At 36.5% G+C, this 25012-nt stretch overlaps 1 protein-coding gene across 3 annotated transcripts in view; it reads right to left on the minus strand.

Annotated features, from left to right (window-relative positions):
- The window catches only part of mkrn1 (makorin, ring finger protein, 1), a 60743-nt gene that overhangs the window by 15388 nt on the left and 20343 nt on the right, over positions 1–25012 (minus strand). For all 3 annotated transcript variants that reach the window (XM_043709350.1, XM_043709351.1, XM_043709352.1), the window contains 3 exons: positions 17540–17778; positions 1982–2205; positions 222–436 (listed from right to left, as the gene is read on the minus strand). In XM_043709350.1, coding sequence (XP_043565285.1) covers positions 222–436; positions 1982–2205; positions 17540–17778 — 678 coding nt within the window. The remainder of the gene's footprint in view (positions 1–221; positions 437–1981; positions 2206–17539; positions 17779–25012) is intronic.

Genomic DNA, 25012 nt, shown 5'->3' on the forward strand with positions numbered 1-25012 from the left:
CAGTTGTTATCCTGGTACTGGGAGACAAATTGTTTTCATTTAACATGAGCTTAAGGAAAAGGTGATTTGCTGGATTTCCAAGCTCATCAAAAATTACCTTAGTCAAGCAAAATAGTTTTCTAATAAACTAAACCCATAAAAAGAGGAACAAAGATGTGTTATATAGGTTATAATGACAAAATGAACTTAAATTTCTAGAAATCTAGAGTCAAAGCACTTACTTAACAATCTTATTCTCAAACTGTTTGGCACTCCTCCACTTTCGAATGCAATTGAGACAGTAAGTATGACTGCAATTGGACAGGATTCCAAAACGTCGCTCACTCGCATTTGTTTTTTCATAGATTACTTCCATACAGATGCCACATATAATATCCTTACTACGCTGAATGGCAAAAGATAGCTCCATGTCTTTTTCATGAGCCTCAATGCATGCCTATGATAAAGAACATACACAGATCAAAAGAACTTACTAGCATAGCAATTTAATGACAAGTTGAATTTGCCCGCATCTCAAATTTGCTGGGTTAATGTTGTGGTTCTGTTTGCCGAGCTGGAAATTTTTGTTGCAAACGTTTCGTCCCCTGTCTAGGTGACATCTTCAGTGCTTGGTAGCCTCCTGTGAAGCGCATCTGTGGTGTTTCCTCTGGCATTTATAATGGCCTGTCCCTGCCGCTTCCGGTTGTCAGTTTCAGCTGTCCGCTGTAGTGGCCGGTATATTGGGTCCAGGTCGATGTGTTTCTTGATGGAGTTTGTGGATGAGTGCCATGCTTCTAGGAATTCCCTGGCTGTTCTTTGTTTGGCTTGCCCTATAATGGTAGTGTTGTCCCAGTCGAATTCATGTTGCTTGTCGTCTGCGTGTGTGGCTACTAAGGATAGCTGGTCGTGGCGTTTCGTGGCTAGTTGATGTTCATGGTTGTGGATCGTTAGCTGTCTTCCTGTTTGCCCTATATAGTGTTAATAGGGCAAACAGGAAGACAGCTAACGATCCGCATCCATGAACATCAACTAGCCACGAAACGCCACGACCAGCTATCCTTAGTAGCCACACACGCAGACGACAAGCAACATGAATTCGACTGGGAACAACACTACCATTATAGGGCAAGCCAAACAAAGAACAGCCAAGGAATTCCTAGAAGCATGGCACTCATCCACAAACTCCATCAACAAACACATAGACCTGGACCCAATATACCGGCCACTACAGCGGACAGCTGAAACTGACAACTGAAAGTGGCAGGGGCAGGCCATTATAAATGCCGGAGGAAACACCACAGAAGCGCTTCACAAGAGGCTCCCAACCATTGAAGATGTCACCTAGACAGGGGACGAAACGTTTGCAACAAAAATTTCCAGCTCGGCGAACAGAACCACAACAACAAGCACCCGAGCTACAAATCTTCACCCAAACTTTGCTAGGTTAATATTGTTCAAGCTGAAGTAATGTAAACCATATATTAAAACAGAATAACTTAAAGGACTTGCATATGACACATCATAATTAAAATAGAAAAATTATATAATAAACCTAAAAACTGACAGAAATATTGTCTGCAAACTATGAATTAACTGAACGATAAGTAATCGTAGTTACATAATGCCATTACATCATTTATACACTAAGTCTTGGACAAGACAAAACGTTCTGTACCACATGTGGAGTTTAAATTTATTTAACAATTAAATCAAGTCAAGGAAATTCAAATAAATTCAAATACAATATTGATTCATGTTATCATTAAATATTGAGCATGGATAAACAGAACTGAAAATACTGACTGCAGTACAAATTGCACACTTCTCAAAGTTGGCATCTTGTATAGAAGTCATTTTACCTACAAACTACCATTTAAATCAAAATAACTAAAGACTGCTATTGATCATGTCGACAAAATTTCTTGTAATACTGCTTTACCATCATAACAACCAAAATTTTTTAAGCACAATGTAATACCCTTCCTTATAGTTGAGTACTTACCTTTATGTGGTCTGATCTCTGAGAGGCGTCAACTGGATGGAGAACCTGTAAACCACACATATCGCACACATCTCCATGGAGGTACACACAGTTAACACCATATCGACATTCTCCTAAGGCAGCATATGGACACATCTGCTTCTTCACATCTTCAGTTTGTGAGCCCTCAAAGTTTTCTTCTATTATTAGATCTTCATTTCTTGTTTCAGGGTAAGTTGATGTTGCTGTAACGAGAGTTTTTAAATTGGTCTATAACTAATTACCAATACGATTCTATATTTGTATCTCAAAAACATGGTTAAAATTTGATTGCTATCCAGATTACATTATGAGTGTGTACAAATTAAAATGCAGCATTATTTAAATCTTTATAAGGGCAGTGATGTTCTTAGGAAATCTTGGAAGTTTTCATTCTGAAATTTCACCCTTAACTTCAGTAAATATTATTTACAGTTTCTACTAATCAAACACTTCAATAAAAAAAGAAACCGACATGAGACTGTCACATCAGAACACCTGCCTAGGGAAAGGGGAAAAAAAACACTTGCTCAGATGACATGTGCAGTGTATGCACCATCAAGCAACTTTCATTACCAAGAATCGGTATATTACTAATCGCCACTGCTCATTAATTTATGCATACCAATACATTCTTGGCAAGAAATAATGGATCCATGGCAAAAGTTGCTTGAGTAAATCTTCCAATAAAAAAAGACCAAAAAATGGTCTCTTAGTAATTGGCCATTTACATTAAAAGGCTTGAATTTCTTTTCCGCTAAATGAAAATATCTAATTAATAGTGGTTTCAGGATGGGTGGAGTCAATGAACACTCTGGAGTCTAGGTAGGCCCTTACTCCTGTTGTAATTAAATACTATATTTTTTTCCCCTCTGTATGCAGAGGCTGGTGGCCTGAAGCTGTGGCTTATTAATGCTATCTTTCACATTCCTCTTGTTCATCATCACAGAGAAAGTGAAGGCCTTGCTAAAGGGAATAAGGTATGATACTCACAACACTCTTGAGCAGTTAATGACTGGCAATGAAGTAAGCCAGAAAAGATAGGAAGCTTTTCTCATATTGTTCTTATATTTTGTGGGAGAAGAAAAAGAGGGACCACAAGGAAGATGGGAATATTATCCTTGAAATTTCTACAAATCATTTTACACAGAAGAAAATCAGTAATCTGAAAAGTAGATAAGTAAAGCTATTGTTTTCAATCTGTCAGAACTGTTTTAAAATGAATTTTAATAAGTGTAGACATTAGTCCCATGTATACAATTGCAATGTACAAGCTTGTCTCTGTGCCAACTTAAATGTTCTGTAACACAAAAACAATGAATTGATTTATTTCTTATTACTATAAGTACATGCATAATTAGTATAGACCAGATAAAAAGGTGACAAATTCACTCACATCCAATATTGTACGAATCAGATAGGTCTCACTCTCAAATCCTCTATGTATAGTACACAGCAGGCAAAAAGATGGGAATTCAATCACATTTGGCGTGTATATTACTCCTGTCCGCGTGTACCAGGGCTGGAAAATTTCAATCACAACTAGCCAAAGGCGAGTTACTTATATTTCAGCCTGAAAAAACTAATCCCTCATCTTCAATACTTTATAATTTCTTGTTGGTTCACGTCCTAAAGGGTCTGTTGCAGCTCCTTCTGCCGCCCAGACCAGTTCCTCATCTATACCAATAGGATGTAATGTTTTCTTTGAATTCATTTCCTCTGTTTAAAGTTCAAGCAGACATGTTTGCATGAAATATTATTTTAGGAGACTTCAAAATAAAGTGTGTTATATCAATAAGTGGAAAGCAACTTCCAAACATTTCTTCCAGAATGGATGATTGCTGCAAAATGAGTCTGCTGTACATTCACAAACGCAGAATGGAGAGTAGAACAAAGTGCACTGGTAACAAAAGTGCTAATTTACAATTTACATAACATCACAAATGAAAACTAAGTGGCCAAATATTGTATGTACCAGTTTTGATTTTTACAAGTTTGTAACCAACTGGTGTTACGGTCCTTCATTTCCATCACACCCACATTTCAGCAGTTCTCCACAAAGAATTTACAAGGATCCAAGTTCTAAGCAAAATTTCCCAGGTCTCTGCTGCCTAGGCCTTTTAGACTTTCAATAAAATATCCATACAAGCAACACAGATCACACAATATTATCTTTTTTCATAACAGAATCAAAAGTCTCAGATTTTATGTTTAAAATGTTGGGAGTAAAGATATCAAGCTGCATTAAGTTTAACATTTTATAGAAGTATCCAGTCTTCTAAATCATTGATTGTAAACTAGCTTTTTAAATAAAAGGAAAATAAAAACCTATGACATTGCTAAAAGTGGACTTGAATACCACTCCAGATCATTCTATCTCTATATTTATTGTTGGTATGTAACTAACACTTTGGTCCTATCCAAGATGCTGACAGTTCAGCTTTCAATAACTTAGGTTACATCATCCTTATCAAAGAAAGCCTGAGCTGAATACAACCCAGTCATTAATGAATGTTTTTGGATAAAAGATAATAAAATTCTCTTTAAACTGTGTTATGAATTCCCAACTTTCCTACCAATATTCATAATATGAGCAGTCACTATATTCTGAAAGCTAATATTATGTGTTTACATAATGAAATTAACATAATATGTGGAACTGGAGGGGTTGTAACATTTACCAGTGAATGCGATTAGCATAGAATAGGTTGATATGTGCTATCCAGTTAAACAAATGACAGTCTTCTCAAAGGTTTAAATTTTAATCATGAAAGGTAAACCTTACTGTATATTTGGAGTATCATTTCTTACCTCACATGGCCCACATATTAGCTGCAAATACACCATCTACGTTTGAGGAATAATGAGCAGTTGAATGGTTCCTCCAAAGAGCACTGCCGTCTGTGACTGGACATCAAGTTGGGGAATTCTTTGGGCAATCACATCCACTAATCACTATGAAGTCCTGTATAGCTGCTCCAGGGTCATTTTATTCTTATTTAAACAGATATCTGCTGAGGTAATGTAACAGTGCGGCTAAAGCTACACTCTAGTTCTGCTACTGTAACTGAACCATATAAAATACTTTGCAGGGAATGACACCAACAGGAAACTTTTTTAAAAAAAATGTAATATGCTTATTGCTGATTTGGTAGCAATTATGGACCAAACAAATGAAATCGACTCTGTTTAATATTATGTATTTTTCTTTTGAAAACTCAAAATATAATGCAATTTTCCACAGCCTTACACAAGAATTAATAAATTACAAAACATAGTTGACAATTAGCTTACTGGTGGCCTGAAAGAACTCATGAAACACACTGTGCATTCTCTAAAAAGAACAGTGCAATACGTATCCTAATCAATCTTTTATTTAATTAAATTCTTTATTGTATACATAATTCACACTGACTATTCAAATTATGCTGCATATCCACACAGTTAATCCTAATTCCTTTCCACTGAACACCTAACCTACTTTGGTCTAATCAGCAAATTTCATATAACTGCTCTATATCTTGTTTTTAAGCAGCACTTAAATTCAAAAAATTCTGGTAAAATTTCCCTCTTCCTACTAACAAGCTGCTGTTAAATGTTAAGTCTGGCATCAAAAGGAATGCCAAAGTGTTAACTGGAAGTTGAGTGCAGCCAATTCCCAAACATCCACTTAGTTATCAGCATAAAAAAGATGACCTAGATTTTTTAGTGTTAATAATGGCAAAACTGTAGGCCTTTTCCATTAGTATTAAAATGAAATTAAGATCAATTTCAGAGTTCCACACATGCACAGAATAATGTGGCAGTCCAGAAATTGCTGTCAGTGATTCCAGACTCCTCTGGGACTGTTCTGTCGACATTGAAAACAGGAGGAAAGCTCCTCTTACGTGGTTAGTCTTATGTCAAACCTCAAAGTCATATCATTACATAAGTAACTGCCATATTCCTTTCACAACTACTGCTAACTGCTGCACAAATACCATCACTAGCTCTGAAAATTAATTTTGTATTTGCGATGTCCAATTTTTCCATGAAATATTCCATATTACGAACAATATTTTTAAAATATTTTAAGACATTTTTGCTTTATTTTAAAATTAATTTACATCTGTATCTGAAAATTTAGAAGTTACTGTAAACTTCTTTGCTTTATTTAAGCACATGTAGATATCCTATTGACTTGATGTCAGCTTAAAATCACAATCAGGAAAGTGAAGGAAAAAAAAAGCTAATGTCACAAATCATTAGAGCCTTTCTGGGACTTTTAAAGTTAGTGGCAAATGCAATTGCTTCATTGCTGACTGCAAAATACATCTTGTATATTTCAGTTCAGTAGGTTAGAACAACTCCCACACTGCATACTGGATGTTGACTCAAGTGATAGGAGTTTCTAAAATACCCAGCTTATTTCAAGAGTGCAGTATGAAACTAAAGCTTCCTCTCAAATACAATTTCACTTACATCTAAATTTCTTGAATTTTGTATTTTCATAGCTTCATAATTTCTTTACAACCAGGTTGCATGCCCCTTTGCATGCAAAAGGGACCCAAAGACTATTGTTGTGTACAGTGTTGTTCAAGTACAGTTCAATCAAAATAAAAATCAAGAAAATTGGCAAAAAGCACAAAACGAGAAGTATCATTCCAGCTTGCCATCTTAATTATAATCGTAAGAAAAGCACCTCCATGTACTCTCACCTTCAAATTCTCCTTCCTTCTGTATCACCTTAACTAAACTCTTGACACCCACTTACAACTGCTTTTTTTAAACTCTCAGCAGTCAAGTCATTGGTCATCCATTACCCAACAGTTCTAAATTGGTCATCTGTTCAGGCACTCACTCAAAATTTGATACTTTTCACTTCAGTAAAATTGTACTTATGCTCTCCCAAACCGCCATTTTGTCAACTTTAATTAAAATCCAAGGAAATTATATTTGAACATAACTGGTGCACAGCTGTTTCAGTAATTGATTTTCCAACATCAAGCTCCATCTGGCTTCCACTCTCCTCTGTTAAATCATATAGAATGCCCAGAGTGTCCAAACAGGCCACTCGGCCCATCAAGTCCACACCAACCCTCCAAAGAGCATCCCATACCGATGTATTTCCCATAGTTAATCCACCAACTGCACATCGTTGGACATATGGACAATTTAGCTTGGGCTATTCACCTAACCGCACATCTTTGGACTGTGGGAGGAAACCAGAACACCCAGAAGAAACCAAAGCAGACACAGGGAGAAAATGCAAACTCTATACGGACAGTTGCCCGGGGCTGGAATCAAACCCGGGTCTCTGGTGCTGTGAGGCAGCAGTGCTGATAGTATTCATCTGATCACTATTACATTAGCATTCTGAATCCACTGTTTCTTTAAACCTTGGTCCCCTGACCTTAAGCAAATGCATGGAACTCAGCTTTATTGAAAAGAGAGCATTTACTCAGCTGCATCCTCATTCACACCATCAGTTCAAATATCCCTCTCAAGGTTCCTTTTATTCAGATTCTGACCTTATGCCTTTTCTTGACTTTTTCAATTATATCCTCTAAGTTAATCTTAACCATGAGACCAGTCTTTTCCCTCCATATTCCCATTAAACTGATCTCTCACTGACTTCCCTCGCTGGTTTCCATTTTAGCTGACATTATAAACAGTTAATATCATAAGACATAACAGCAACCATAGGCCATTCAACCCATCAACTCTATTCCATCATCCAATGAAATCATGGCCGACCTGATAATCCTTAACTTCATTCTCCTAATATTTCCCAATAATCCTCGATTCCGTTATGGATCAAAATGATATCTCACTTAATGAAAGTTCTTCGCGTAAAGAATACTACAGATTCACGAACGTCTGCCTTAACTGTGCAACCTCTTATTGAGATTATGCCCTCTGGCCCTATACTCTTCCCCAAGGGAAACCAACCTCTCTGCATCTACCGTCAAGATTAGATTCCCTACAGCGCGGAAACAGATCCTTTGACCCAACAAGTCCATAGTGACCCTCCGAAGTGTATCCACCCAGACCCATTCACCTACTCCCTACTAATTCACCTCACACTATGGGCAATTTAGCACGGCCAATTCACCTGACCCACACATCTTTGGACTGTGGGAGGAAAGCGGAGCACCCTGAGGAAACCCACGCAGACACAGGGAGATCGTGCAAACTCCACGCAGACAATCGCCCAAGGCTGTAATCAAACCCAGGTCCCTGGCTCTGCGAGGCAGTAAGACTAACCACTGAGCCACTGTGCCGTCAAGTCCCCCAAGAATCATGTTGGCTTCAAAATCAGTTCAATTCTTCTAAATTCCAACACATACGGGGCAACCTTCTCAACCTCTCCTAAGACTATCATTTCAGACCCAGAATCAGCCTAGTGAATATTCTCTGGACTGGCTCCAACATCAGTGTATCTTTCCTTAAATAATGGATCCAAAAACGTTCACAGTATTCCAGCTGTGGTCTGATTGGTGCCTTGATTAGTTTTAGTAAAACTCCCATACTTTTATTACTATTCTCTTTGAAATAAAAGGCATTTGCCTTCCATTTTACCCACTGAAACTGGATGCAAGTTTATTGTGATTCGTGCAGGGACTCCCAAATCCTTCTGTTCTGCAGTTGTTCCCCACTTAATTAGTATTCAGCGTTGCTGGTCTTCCATTCTTTGGGGAAATACCCTGTTCCCTTTTAAAACTGCCATTACCATTCATCAACTCAAAGCAACCACCTTCACACTGTCCTTGAAAGCTATTTACTAATCTACAGCCTCACATTTCAAACCAAAGTCACTAAATTTCTTTCTCGGAAGACTCAACCCACTTATCCCACAGCTCTACATCAGAACCTTTCCAATCAGGTTCCTGTTCCATCACTCCTGGCTGATCTCTACCGGAAACATGTTTATGTTTTATCTCCATGTCCTTTGATCCCCAATATCTAATTTTTAAAAAAGTCAGTCTAGGAAGCACTATGTCAATATTCATAGCATTTTAGTGGGAAAGAAATCCAGTAATCTACTATCTGTATGTGTGAAAAGATGTTCCTAATTACCCAACCGAGTTATCTGGTTCTGCATTATTGTTCTCAATTCTCCTTTTCCTCCAAACGGAGGAAATACAGTTTGTCTCTGCCTCTCTATAGAGTTCTTAAACATCTCACCCAAATCATCCCTTGATATTCTATACAAGTTATGTTTATGCAACTTGTTCTTATAATTTAACCCTAAGCCCCAATATCATAGTAACTTAATCTTTTTTCAAATTTTGGGCTATGGACAGTGAGGAGGAGAAGTGATGGAACAGCACATATCCAATGGCTTAACTTGAAAATTAAAGATCAGCTGTGGTTAGAAATTTATTTACATATCAGCAAATGGATACCTATTTATCTACTGCTTTGTGAAGACATTCAGAGTTCCTTTAAGTAATCAATACAGAACAGAGAAAAAAAAACCTGACTAAACAAAACATTGAGACAACTTCAGTGGTTGCAACATATTGCATTAAATAAAAATGGATTTGCAGACCATCTGGGAATTACTAATAACCTAGACATGTATTTGTTTCAAATGCCAACAGAAGTTCTTTTAGACAGTCAAGTTGCCTTCAACTATTCAACCCAAGAAAGTGCACAAGTTATGCCAGAAGGTGGCCACCATATTGGCACTAGAAGATCAGTTTAGATTAACAAATACAACTTACGCCCTATGCATTTTGAAATGTATCATTCAGCATGCAGCATATTGCATCTTGTACCTTTAAATAGTTTACTCAGGAAAAGGGAGTGCTGCATTCCAGTAAGCATCAAATCTGATATTCTAAACTTCCTCCAGTTAAACAATGCATTTATGAAAATGTGTCAGTGACCCTATCTAAACTTTATAAACTCAACTTTTATATTGCGGGAAAATATAACGTGTAGAACAGTCAACTCTTTTGCCTCCAAGAGTATCTAACCTTCAATAAGGGCATGCATTTTTAAAACTCAAATTTAATCTTTGGACCTTCCAAATGGTTTTGCTAAAGAACAGAGCGTGATTATATTTTTAAAAAGTAGGAATCCAACAAAACAGCTGCCCAACAGAAACATTCATTTCAAATAATGCTTTCTCCTTCCAAGATGATAGGAAATTCAGTGACACTGGAGATTGAAATTGCTCCTACCATTGCCTGGTGTACATTCAAAACTGTAATCTTCAAAATGTAATTAATCAGTATTCCTGTGAAGTTCCATTTTAAAACACAGTGAGGCAAATTGAGGCATTCTTTCACGTGAGAGTAAATTGGATTAATCACTTCAATCAGCTAATACCATATCTGAACAGAGCATCTATGAACTGAGATAACCCATATCTCTCTAAATAAGCAACCACATTGCAAAAAAGATATTTAAACCAAATTCAACAGTTCTTCTCTATTCTTAGTTATTTCCATATCTAAATCATTCTCTACAATATTATAGAAATCTCCAAAAGCAGAAATATACACAGAAACATTTAATTCAATTATTTATTACATAAATGGAGAGAATTATTGCGGACCTGTTAGAACCACATTTGCAAAATTATACAGTTAAGCTCACATATTTGGGCAACAGTTTCCTGGATATTTTAAACTGTTATGCTTCTTCCATGAAGCAATCCAATTTAGCTAGGGTAATTATGCATGTGAAAAGCTGGAATAATGTTTTGGAAGAGCAAACTGATCAAATTAGGGCCACAAAATATCTTGAAATACCTGAATTAATTTTGCCATACTACATGATAGCTGAAATGAAGAATTAGTATGTTTATGTAAAACCATACACATAGGTTTTACCATATAGTAAGCAATCTTCCAAACAGCTGTATTGATTTCTAACCAATTTCAAAAACAATACATAGGTTAATCTAAAATATACTAATAGAGAAATAATACCGATATTGTAGTGTCATTATTGAGCCTACCTTTGTTTTTTTTTTATACATATAAAATCTAGAAACTATGAACAATCTGAAAGATAAATACCAATCAGCCCAAAACCTTGTGCGGCAAACTACGTGGTGTTGACATTCAGGAAATGGAGTCAGCTGTACATGGAATTAGTCAGGAAATTGATAACAAATGACAAGACATAACTAATGACCTCTTCCTGTATTATATGTTTCTACGATTCCAGTCCTCTCCCAACTGAAGCCAGTGACTGAACTAGTGTTGTCTTCAAGCCTTTCACGATAAGGCCATAGAGCTTTTGTCAAGTTTTGATCCGAAGACCTAGGGAGCTTTATTTCAGACTGGACTCAATGCATCGCTGCAAAGTATATCATAGGTAGGAATTTGTTTTCTGTTATCAGCCACAAAAAAAATGTATACGGTCTTTCCAACACACTGCTTGCAAGAAAGATAACTGGTATGTAAGGAAATGGATTTATAAACTTCAAGTACCCTGTATGTGAAGCAGACTCCCAAGCCCAGGATATTAAGGCAGAATAGACAACGGCACAATCACTTCAATCAATTTGTCAGAAGTCTTTCACCTTGTCAGTTCGATTTACAGTTTCAGGTGAACACTATTTTTTAAGATAGTTGTGCAACCATCATTTCACTCTTTTAAGGATGTTCATTGGACTATGTTCTGGCCCGTTATGGGCCTCAACCAATGATATGCAGTCAGTGATCAGAAAATTTGAGTTGTCTAAAAAGATGTACAATAGTAATGACTTTCTTCTTCCACCAATGCAGTTTTCTCATCTAAATGGATCAAATTATATGTACAGTCAAAATTATTCTTTTGACTTGACATCCAACAACAGGAACTCAGATCTCATTCTTTTAGTTTGATGACAGTCTAGAAGAGTGTAAATTATGTCTCAAATATTAAACTTAGCAAATCATACTGCAAGATTAACTACACAGTGCACACAAGGCTTATAATTTCTTCCATCCACTGATTTTTATTTTAGCCATGAGTGAAGATTAAATTGAAAATGAAACTTTTTTTGGAACATTACAAAGATTGTACTTGTTTAAATATCAAAGCAAATATTCATGTTTTGTACAAGAAAGTTAACACAGTTAATATTAATATTTATCCACAGAATAAGGACTTCATGTGGTTTAATCTCATCAATTTTGTATAAATGACTGCATGCCTGCATTCAGGTATTCATCTAAAACAGCTCAAGCACAATAAAAATGCCCAGTCATTAATATGCATAAATTCTAAACACATAATTGTTAATGAATTGTTTGTGTTCTAAGGGGGCATCTTTTACTGAAATATCAGCAGATCGCAATAGTTATCCATTAACAATAGAATGTTCAAACTAATTCTAAAGCAGTTATATAAATCCTGAGGTATTAATTCACATAACTTAAAAAAAGGTCCTAATCTAAATCAAAAGAATTCAAAATAAAATTATAAACCAAGAAAGTAACAACAACAAGAAGTGGCACCTGAACTCCAAGAATAATTTTCAGACAAATTGTTCATTGCAAATATATATTTGCAACCTTATGTGCTGAAATTCAGATTTTGACCTGCTGCCTTATTACTTTCCCAATAGCTCACATCAATGGAATTCAACATTGGTATTAAATTAAAAGGTCATTAAAAAAAAGCAATAATTAAATAATGCTAAATCACAGCAATCCAAATAGTAGCTCTGGTAAAATTTCACCAACAGAATATAACACTTCAAATAATATTTATAAATAAAAATTGTCCCTTGTGATATAGCTAAAATACGGTTATTAAACATCGTCTGAAGGATTGACGGAGATGTAAGGAATGAGGCTACAGGAGATGGATATATTAAAAGATAATTGCATTTAAACTGGTTGTGCAAACATAAGCAGCCTGTAATCAACAATGGAAGAGTTTTATGGAGGGTTGCCTACTGAAATAAAGTTCTCAAATAAAGTGTGGGCTTGAATTCTGTTTAAAGTTCAGTTATCTTTTGGATAAGAACAGGGACCAGATCTTGAAAAGCAGAACTTCCATTAGCACTTCCTTTGATTACTGTTGGCTTTAATGAAGTGATCTAGTATTTAAATCATACTAAATATAGAGTAATTTAAGAATCCTGTACTAGAGCTTTGTGGTTTAAATAAAAATCTACACTGTGGATGATTGCATTCTTTATTGCAGAATTAAACTTACATAGGAGAACGGTATTTCAAAATTGTACCTTAATGTCAGCAAAGTGGATTCAATCACAAGTGAACAGATTTTATACAATAGCATTTGGCTTTACAAGAAAAAAAGCAAAAATAAAATCAAACAGGCATGAAATGAGCTTTAACTCTTCCTGTAAATTTAGCAACATCTCCCCAAATCCTCTTGTACACATCCCATTTTTCTAGGTAATATCAAAACCATTTGTTCTAATTTTATAACCTTTCTGGGATTTCACACACATTCGTCTGGATTGTGCCAAAACCTTGTACATCAATCTTCAACCTCCCTCTCTCTCATACTGTGTTGAAACCATCCACAAACACTTTCACCTTTAACTAGGTTAAAATACAATTCCTTTCTGATAGCAGACAGAGGTGAACCATTTAAAAAAAAAGTAAACCATGAAGAAAATATAAAATAATAAGCCTTATTATGAACTATCTTAAAGAAGCATTTTTAAAAATGCAAAAAAAACCAAATACACATGTTATCATAAAACAAGAGGAAATCAGACAAATTTGGAATGGCTGCTTTCTATAAATAACTTATGTCTACATCAGACAAGAATTTCAGTCCTGATCAGTCAGCAGCACAAACAACAGATCATAAACCATCTGCAAGTAAATCTGTTTCACCCAGTCTACAGACAATGGGAGGAAGGAACACAGGGAAAGATAGCACATAAAAAGTAACATGCTTAAATTAATTAAGTGATTAAAATATGACCAAGTGCATTTTATACAATTGTGACCGTGCTGACATACGGTATTCTCTTAAGTCAAATCTTTTATAGAAAATACAAGTCATTTTAAATGCTGATAATGTTATAGCTACTAAAATTACAATGTAAGTTAAACAAAACAACAAACAGCAATATCTAGGCACTGCAAAATTACAGGAGCAAGTTCAATAGCTCCAGTGAGAAACATTCCAAAGTACAAAATACTGTGGTTTTCAACCGCAGCACAAGGTAAAGAAACCCTGCTACTTACCACATGAAGAGAAAAGAGTAACATGAAATATTTCAGAGAAGAGGTGAAGTGGGGCAAAGTGTGACTGAACAGGAATAACACACGGTTGTTATTGATGATGGCTTGATTGCAGTCTTCTATTTCGATCTAGCTGTTCCCTCTTGTGCACAGTAGGTTGCAATCATGCTTATGAAACAATGCTTCTCATACCAGCTACTAAATATATGCAACCAAAGGTGTTTACGTGGTTGTGCATTATTACATAGTTGTGACATGAATGGAAACTAATTCCTTTTTAAGTATCCTGCTAATGAAATTAAACATCAATAGCCCAATAAATTACAATTGGCTGTTAAAAGGAAAAATATAATTAATTTTATTTTGACTTGTCCAAGTTTTGTCAAAGTGAAAAATATCCTCGTCAAGCTTGCATAACCAGAGTTAGTTAAAAGCAAATGTACTTGAAGATAAAGTTTAAAAATATCAAAAATATGTAGATTTGAATTTATTTCCACTTTGTGATATTTATATTTCAATAAAGACTCACCTTTTGGATTGCCTCAGTGATTTCTACAGGTACATCAGACTAAATGGTCCAAAGTTTAGCTGATTATACATCCCTCCCTCAACATTTAAAGTAGAATATTAGTTGTTTAAAGCAAGAAGTAACTTCGACTGTAAATATATTGCACCTATCTCGTCTGGATTAGAATATAGTCAAAATGAACAAAAATCTCTTAAATAAGTTTATTCTTTGAAAATAACTACACTGTCTCTTCATAATAGAATTCTAATTCCATAAGGTCACATGACCTAAATTCATCAAAACTGCATGAAAATAGTGTCTACAGACATGTAAATTGAGACAATTGCTTTCAATTTCAAGATGTCATTTACAGATGAAGAACCAAGCCATGAGTAACTACATATCCAGGTTGCCAATATAAAAATGGCACTTGAGGAACTGAGCTTCCTTTTAGTTGGGGCAAGAATACAATGCACAAAAGGATTCCACCCAAAAATGAAAGATGTGCACTTCTTGTAGAGATAGTAAACTTCAAAGAATGAAAAAACTGCTCTGCCAAAATCGTATAGTTATGGGAGAATTCTATCATTAGATGACAAATAGAAAAATCACAACAGTGCTGCTGCAACTCTGCCATCTTGAAACTAGATCAACAATGGAAAGATGGAGCTGCAGTTTCCCCTCCAGGTTTCAACAGCAGCATATGTTTACAACCAGGTTTGCTTCAGTACCTGACCATCCATAAGCAGTCACACTGGATCAGGCACTTGAGAATCCTTTTGGGAGAAAGGAAATATGAGGAATTTTAAGAAAGTGCATTGAAACTACTCATTCATGTTCATTTACACTAATACTCCTGGACAAAAATTAGACTTGCACATGTCGATGGATTTTTAATAATGAGATCTCCTGGCACAATGAACGTGCTTTGATGATACATTACTAAAATTATTAATGTAAACACATTACTGTCAATAACTAGCCTTTCTTCCCAAGTATTGACATTTTAAGAAGCGATACCATTTTAAATGTAGGGGTTCTTAAATGTGTTTTTTACTGGGTGGCATGGTGGCTCAGTGGTTACACTGCCGACTCAAAGCGCCAGGGACCCGGGTTCAATTCCCGCCTCGGGCAACTGTGTGTGGAGTTTGCATATTCTGCCTGTATCTACGTGGGCTTCCTCCAGGTGCTCCGTTTTCCTCTCAGTCAAAGATGTGCAGGTTAGGTGAGTTGGCCATGCTCAATTGCCCATAGTGTTAGGTGCATTAGTCAGGGATAAATGTAGGGGAACGGCTCTGGGTGGGTTGCTCTTCGGAGAGTTGGTGTGGACTTGTTGGTCTGAAGGGCCTGTTTCCACACTGTAGGGAATCTAATCTAATTTACTTGGGAAACTTCTATAAAAACTTTTGCATTTGATTTAAAAAGGCATTATCACAAACAGGAGAAATTCAAGATATCTTCAATAATTATGTAATAACTGCTAAATTTCAGCAAAAGACCAGAAGTTTTGCAAGATCATCACATTCGTATTAGGTTCCACTGTACTGGGTGACATTCTAGGAGGGTGGCATTGTAAATGAGCAGTTAAAACCTAACTTAGGCTATCCCATATATCGTGACCAGAGCAGGTTTTGGCACGTTAATGACTTGTAACACTAAATACAGCAGCTTCACTAAACGGTAAAATCTGCAGACATTTATAGTGGCTCTGGGAGATACCACAAAGTTTGAAGTTACATTTTAAAAAACGATAGGCGAATGAATTTCTTCATTTCATAATACGACACATATGCACATGATGCCACGTCCTTTTTAAAAAAAAACAGCAAATTTCAGGCCTTGCTGCATTCTGAAACAGTTGAATAAAGCAAAGTCCTTTGGGGAACAGAATTAAAACTGAATCTGATTTATCAGCACTTCACAAAAAAAGCTCTACATGACACTCATCGATAGTTAAAACTTCATGCTGTAAATATTACTGCAATGCAAATTGTGCTGTTTCATAGGTTCTACTTAACAAAACCTTTTAACAAGGCAAAGTAAGTTCCATTAGCCCAAAGGTATTTGACATGCAGTCTGTCCTCGTTCTTGATTATAACATGTATTCTGCACCATTATTGTAACCTCTCATTGTATTTCCTATGTTATCTTCCAACCGTATTCTTACAGAATATCAGTCAAAATATCAAACAACAGAATTAATACCAGGGTGTAAGCATGAAACTAAACACATTTTTCTTTCTCCTAATAATTAAACATTGCTGAGAAAATTTCACATATGGATTTTAGGTAAGTTATTGATTTATCATTTTATTCCTAAAGAATTCATGGCATTTTGTGGCATATGGCTATGATTTGAATCAACATCAATGTTAAAATCACATTTATGCAAAATATTGAAGAGGAATGAAAACAGGAGAACTAGTAAAAAGGAAAAAAAAAGTGATGGCCTCTCCAGGAGCACTGTAAAACCAGCGCCTAAAAAGAACAATTGAGTGTGTCTCACCAATAACATATGAGAGTGTAGGAAGTGGTGCATAGAAACATAACTTACCTTCATATATCTAACTTAGATCAAATAGTGCTGTTTTAGTTTTAACACTGTAACCTCCATTTTCACAAAATCTGAGCAAAACAAAGACAAAACCAAAAGTACTTTTGAAAAAAGAAATCAAAGCTGTATCATTTACCGATTCCTTACAGGTATCCCTTGCTCATTTTGAGAGGTAATAGGGAACTGCTTGGTACAAATTATTGTAAATCATTTTGAACACGGAAGACTATATGCAGTAAACTGAGAAATACTACAGTGGATTGTTTTGTGTTTTTGTTTATTTTGTTAAGTATCAAGCACGTAAACATGTCGAATCAGCTTACTTCGTCCACAGTATGGCTGTCCAGGTATAAATTCTGCTGCATTAACCCAGTCCTCCAGGTTTGAACTTGTTGCAGAGTTGGATTCCTCAATCACTGTTTTTGTGCTCATTTCACCATTTAATTTGGTAAGTGGAGTAAGTTTAGAAGCTGATGCGGTGGCAGAATCCTTCGAGATCAATGGCGTAGGACCACTCTGAACCTCTGACAATCCTTGGTTTGACGGCTTCACGTGGTCATACCTGTATATTAATTAGGGATGTTACAATTAATGCAACATCATTAACCTGTAATAACAACTTTTTCTTAGGAACACTGGTACAGATGTAGGCTGCTCAGCCCTTCGATCCCGCTCTACCCATCAATGAGAGCGTGACTGACCACAATCTCCAGTTTCACATCCCTCAGTGTTATACAATACGAAGTCTTACTGAACAGAGATTTCATAATCTCAAATTGAATTGGACAAAGAACACAATAGACACACTACTGTTTGTACAGTTAATTGCTTCCTGATTTCACTTATGCTTTCTTGATCTGGATTGCTTCTCCTGAGGAAATAGCTTCTGCATAAACAAAGCAAATAGTTCTTTCACTTTAAATACTTTCAAACTTATAAATTCACAGAAATGGAGGCTAATTTAATTCCTTAAGCAGTGGTATAGTTTTGATGCCTCTGCGCCTTCCAAAGTCTATATATCTTTTGACGTTTAGTGCCCAGAACTGAATGCGGTTACACAATTAGACAGACCCTAACAAACTAAAGATTGCTTGCTCACTTTCAAATTCCAATCACGGAGATAAAAGCAAACAATCCATTAAATGTTTTGATTACATTTACACTTGTGTACAGGTACACATGACAATCTAAATTCCTTTGCTCACACACTGTACCCAGATTATTAAGAAAATACCCTGATTCATTTTTCTCAAATGCAAAGCAGCTAATCGCTCAGTTTCTCAAACTTTCCATGCTGTACATCTCTAAGAATCTATGACTCTAACTTCATTTGCCATACCTTGTCCACAAATTTAGGTTGCCTATGCTCAACTGTAACTTCCAGTTTTAATCCACAAAATTCACTGCCTCCTAATTTACATTATCTGAAACTTGGCTATACGGTATAGAGGGGAAATTACATTTTCTAAATCATAGAGTCATAAAGATGTACAGCACGGAAACAGATCTTCGGTCCAACCCGTCCATGCCAACCAGATATCCAAATCCAATCTAGTCCCACCTGCCAGCACCCGGCCCATATCTCTCCAAATCCTTCCTTTTCATATATCCATCCAGATGCCTTTTAAACATTGCAATTGTACTAACCTCCACCCATTAGTACATATAGTGAACAGCTCAGATTCCAATAGAGATCCCTACAGAATATCAGTCATCATGCTCAACAACTAACCAAATCTATCTAGTCTATCCCAGGAGATTGTGGAAAGCTAGGGAAGAAATTGCCAGGCCCCTAGCAGAGATACTTGTATCATCAACAGCCATAGATGAGGTGTTGGAAGACTGGAGGATAGCTAATGCTGTGCCACGATTTAACAAAGGCTGCAAGGAAAAGCCAAGGAACTACAGACTGGACAGTCTAATGTCAGTGGTAGTTAAGTTGTTGAGGGGATTCTGAAAGGCAGGGATCCACGTGCATTTGGAACTGCAAGAACTGATTAGGGATAGTCAACATGGCTTTGTGTATGGAAAATTGTCTCTCACAAATTGAGTTTTTTGAAGAGGTGACAGAGGTTAGGTGAAGGCAAAGCAGTTGACATTGTCAACATGGACTTTAGAAAGGATTTCAGAAAGTTCTGCATAAGTAGATTGCTTAGTAAAGGTTAGGTCACATGGGATCCAGGGGGAGCAAGCCAACTGAATACAAAATTGTTTTGATCGTAAGAGATAGTTGTTGTTAGAAAGTTGTTGCTCAGACTGGAGGCCTGTGATCAGTGTGCTGCAAGGATCAGGGCTACTAATGTTCATTATTTATATTAACAATTTGGATCAGGAGGCATAATTAGTAATTTTGCAGATCACACCAAAATTGAAGGTATGGTGGACCGTGAAGAAGGTTTTCTAAGAATACAATGGGATCTTGATCAACTGGGCCAGTGGACCAAGGAATGGGGAATGAAAAATGAAATTTAATTCGGAAAAATGCAAGGTGTTGCATTTTGGTAAGACAAACCAGAGCAGGATGTACACAGTTAATGGTAGAGTTCTGGGAAGTGTCAACGAATAGAGGCCTGGCGTGCAGGTACATAGTTCCTTGAAAGTGGAATCACAGGTAGAAGAGTGGTGAAGACGACATTTGGCACTTTCGCCTTCATTGGTTAGAGAATTAAGCACAGGAATTGGGACAGCATGTTACAGGTGTACAAGGCATTGGTAAGGCCATATTTGGAGTACTGCATATAATTCTGGTCACCCTGCTATATGAAGTATGTTATTAAACTGGAAAGGGTGTAAAAAGATTCAATGTTACCAAGATTGGAGAGTTTGATTTAGGAGGAGAAGCTGGATAGGTTGGGACTTTTTTTTTGCTGCAGCGTAGGGGGCTGATGGGTAACCTTTACAAAATCATAAAGAGCATAGATAAGGTAAATAGCCAAAGTCTTTTCCCCAGGGTAAGGGAGTCCAAACCTGGAGGTGTATGTTTTAGGTGAGAAGGGAAAGATTTAAAAGGGACTTGAGGGGCAACCTTCTCCACAGAGGGTGGTGCATTTATGGAATGAGCTGTCAGAGGAAGTGGTAGAGGCGGCTACAACCAAAAGAGCTGCAGATGTTGTAAATCAGAGACAAAAATAGAAATTACTGGAAAAGCTCAGCAGGTCTGGTAGCAACTGTGAAGAGAAATCAGTTTACGCTTCATGTTGAGTGGCCCTCCCTCAGAGGCAGGTACAATTTTGAAAGACATTTGGACAGGCACACAGATAGGAAATATTTAAAGATATAAGGACCAAACACAGGAAAATAGGACTTGTTCAGTTTAGGAAACCTGGTTGACACAGACAGGTTGGGTCTGAGGGCCTGCTTTCTATGGTGTATAATTCTACGAATCTGTATAAATTCATGTTATGAGGTCACATCCACTTCAGTGTTCTAATTTCTTCTATTAATCCCTCGCATGGAATATTCTGAACATCCACCTAGATATCAACAGATCCTTATTTATCCACTATTGTAATGACTCACTCAAGTTTTAACTCAACTGTCTGACATGGCTGACCTTTCACAAATCTGTGCTGATTCTGATCAGTTGATGGATTTATTGACCACTTAGACAACTCTCTCTGAAAACTGCAGTATCATCACAGCTGACGTTAAACTAGCAGATCTGCTATTATCTTAGTTTCTCCTTCCCTCCTTAAAGGATGAAGTTGCACTTCCAATTTTATAACCCTACCCCACTCAAAGAACTCCAAATGAAGAGAACTTTGGAAAATTCCTCTGCTCAGTTTCTATTAGAATGGGAACCCTCTGGAAACCATTCCCAATTATCTGATACATAACCTTCTTTTACACTGTACTTCCTACCATCCTTTCCTTGACTGATTTTTAGATTCCCTTTCGACAATTATTTTGGATCTTGCTCCATGGATATAATTTACTAATTTAACTAGTTTACATACTCCAGTTTGAAATAAAACAAGTATTTTCTTTCTCCACAGATGCTGCCAGATCTAATGATTGTAGCATTTTCTGCTTTAATTTCTGATTTTTCTTCAGTATCCATTCAGTTCTTTAAAGAGTTCCATTTTGTTTCGCCAAACTCTCTCTCTCAACGTATTGGCAAAACAATTAGCTGATTGTTTTGCTATCCCCTGCATGTTCTGCTTGAAATCTGTTTCTGCATTTCCTTTATCTAGATCATTACAAAACACTGACAGCTGAATATAGAAAAAAAATCCAAAAAAAACTGCAGTTACCTGATTATTCAAATCTTCACCATGAATAACTTAATGTGCACAATGTTGGGAAAACAAAACAAGTCTGCATTGTACAACGTATTAATTTCACCCATACTTGTGTGTCAAATCTGCAAATCATCAATAACTGCAAAAACTATAAGTAATTGCCCAGTGGATGCTTTAAATTCAAAAACTGAAGTAATTCACTATCGGCAGTATTAAGTCCAAGTAACAGTCCAACACAAACAAACACTAAAATCTTTCTGATGACTTTTCAGTGTAAATCAAGGTTTGTCTCCTGCGTTTACCTATATTTTTGCTCAAAAGGTAACAAAGTACTCTCGAAGGAGGCAGTGCTGACATATAATATTTTTAAATATCAAGGCAGACCATACCACTCAAGCATTTTTAGTCACTGTAAAAAGTAAAGGACAGTCACCAGCAGCTAATGAGATCAAATACATTGCTATGCTTTAGCTAAAGATAGTTGGCCGCAGTTTTGGCTCTACGAATTCCTATACGGTTTCCTCTGTAGAAAAGGCGAACATTCAGAATAATAAAGTCATGAACATAATTTTGTAGGAAAATATATTGTTAGTTTGTAATCAGCTGCATTATAATTTTTCTTGAACCTATTTTTTCAATCAACCTGTACAGAGATATTATTAAACAGCTCTGAAACAGGTGGGAATTGAACATGGGTCTTCAGGCTCAGAGGTAGAGATACTACACAGTGACACAAGAGCCATTAATAAGCACATAGTTTGTGCATGATTTAATTTTGCCAAATTGACCCTACAAAGTAAACACAGCAAACCTGCCATCAAGCATTATTCAGCTACCTTACAAAACTAATTCCAGTGGAATCAGCTCTATATATTAAGTATAATGATTTGCAGAAGAACTGCATGGAGGGAGAAATTTGATATATCCAAATCTGTATCAAAATTCCTGCTCTCAACAAAAGAACAAATCAAACTTGAAGCATGACGTTATGATCACAAGGAAATTTGCTTGCACAGACTATTTATTTAGTTCTACTACTGTGCATAATATATTTGGCAAACAATGGTACAGTAAGGCCAAACAGAAACTTTTATTATTTGTTCCAGAGCTCTAGGGAGTGCCCAAAGGGCCAATTACTTTGAAATACCATTCTACTCTTTGCCTTTCAACAGCTCAGTACCAGACTCTTGATAAGAGCGCCAATAGGAAACTTGTCCTCTCAACACCTACAACTATGCCTTTTCAATCCTCAAAAATTAGGCCCTGCGTTCTATCAAGTACAAAATTTCTTCTGTGATATGTTGTCGTGCTGGGAAAAAAAGGTGCTGAATATGTCTTGACGATGATCCACGATCGATGTAAAAATACCCAAGTAAATTGGTGTATGAATATTAGCCTGAAGGATTTATAGAAGCTAAATTGCTCAATCAAATAATTTCCCAATGCCCCAAGAACTGAACTGCTTTATGTAACAGTGTCAGTTCTCACTGATATTGAAACTCTTCATTTAATTGTGGGCCGAGCTTGACAACAGGAGAAATAATGCAAACACAAACTTTGTAGTTTGAAGCCACTGAAATGACTTGGAATCAAGTGCATATAGTGTCGCAAATTTGTTTCTGAATCATAAAAGAAGGTGTCATTGGGAATCTGTACAATGTTTGCAAATGTGATCTGACCTGACTTAACTACCAACAAAACTGAAATGCAAAGTTAAAAATGGCAGATCCATGAACAAATGCAACTAACATTTTGTAACTCCAGGAAAGTTTCATAGCAGATCACTTTATACTACTAGATCACTTCAACTTTACTTTTACATTGCAGAGCAATTTCATAGGATGAAGCAGATCAAGGAGAACTTTTTAAATGGAGGCAGAAAACTTGGTCACCAAGCATTTTGCAGCATGACATTCCAAATAGATTCAATGATTCATGTTGTTTGACTGAGAAAAACAATTTAAGTCAAGGAAGAGTGGATGTCAGCTATCTGCCCTCTGTATTAGCAAAAGATATCAAACAATACTTTTTTTTTGGATAACATTTAGAAATGGTTAAGTAATCAGTAATAAGTACTCTGTATGGACCATTCGTTCCCAAGATATTCCTATGGCAAACAATATATTGGCAAGCAACTAAATTCAAGTTTGCATTTTGGCCTGGATTTTCCTTCACTATGTTGCAAGCAATCTTTTGTTATAGTTAAAAATGCTGATGAAATAGGCGGGGATACTAGGACCCATGGGCACAACCTTCGAATTAGATGGGGTCAATTTAGAATGGAAATGAGGACACATTTCTTCAGCCAGAGAGTTGTGGGCCTGTGGAACCCATTGCCACGAAGTGCAGTGGAGGCTGAGACATTAAGTGTCTTCAAGGCAGATATTGATAAATTCTTGATCTCGCAAGGAATTAAGGGCTACGGGAAGAGTGTAGGTAAGTGGTGTTGAAACGCCCATCAGCCGTGATTGAATGGCGGAGTGGACTTGATCGGCCAAATGACCTTACTTCCATTCCTGTGTCTTATGGTCTAATGTTCCCTGATGATATTATTGGAGGTATCATTACTAGAAAGCCTCTGAATGAGGCAAGTTTCACGTCGAAAGTATTTCTAAAGCACTTCTACTCCCTTGAACTGATCCTCCTTTCCGACAAGTTTGCTTGTTTAATTTGGTGTGTGTGGGGCAGAATTTCCACCTGGGATTCACTCAGCATTTCCAATGAGTTCTAATGCTAATCAATACTTGGGACCACAGTTGATTTAGGACAATGAGTGGAATCCATATCCCAACCAAATCATTCATAGTCAATTTGCCTCAGACAAAAATCCACCTATTATCACTCAAAGTCTTAAATCAGTATTTTCCAATGATACCTCGTAATTGTACAGCTTTAATCTTGGAGACTAAAAGGATGAATGACTGGACTAGAAAATAAATTTAAGGAATCACCTTGGCCATAGAAGACAGAAGGCAGTTGTGGAGGAATGTTTTTCAGAGTAGAGGTTGGTAATGATTCACAAGGATCAGTATTGTGACCTCTGTTGGATGTAGTATATAGAAGTGATTTGAATAAAATTCTAGGTGATCCGATTAGGAAGTTTTCAGATAACATGAAATTGGTGGAATTGTAGACAGTGACAAAGTTTATCAAACAACACAGCAGGATATAGATCAGTAAGAAAGTTGGGCAGACAGATGGCAGATGAAGTTTAATCCAGACAAGTGTAGGATGATGCATGTTGGGAGGTCAAATACAAGACAAGAACACACAGTTAAAGGCAGGATCTTTAGGAACATTGATATGATTAAATTAGATTAGATTCCCTACAGTATGGCTCCAAAATGTGTTTTCAAAATAAGATTTACACTTTAATAAAACTGAGTAAATATGAATCACTTCCTGGTTAGTAAAAGAGCCAAGCCCAAAATGCATGCAAAATTGGATTCTGGAGTTCAAGTTCACCTGTTTTCTTAACACACAGTCTTTTTTTGCCGAATTTGCATTTTACTCATCTTCATTCATATTTCACTGCTACAGAAAGGATTGGCATCT

The sequence above is a fragment of the Chiloscyllium plagiosum genome, chromosome 19 (genome assembly GCF_004010195.1).
Source record: "Chiloscyllium plagiosum isolate BGI_BamShark_2017 chromosome 19, ASM401019v2, whole genome shotgun sequence".
In the NCBI taxonomy this organism is placed as follows: Eukaryota; Metazoa; Chordata; class Chondrichthyes; order Orectolobiformes; family Hemiscylliidae; genus Chiloscyllium; species Chiloscyllium plagiosum.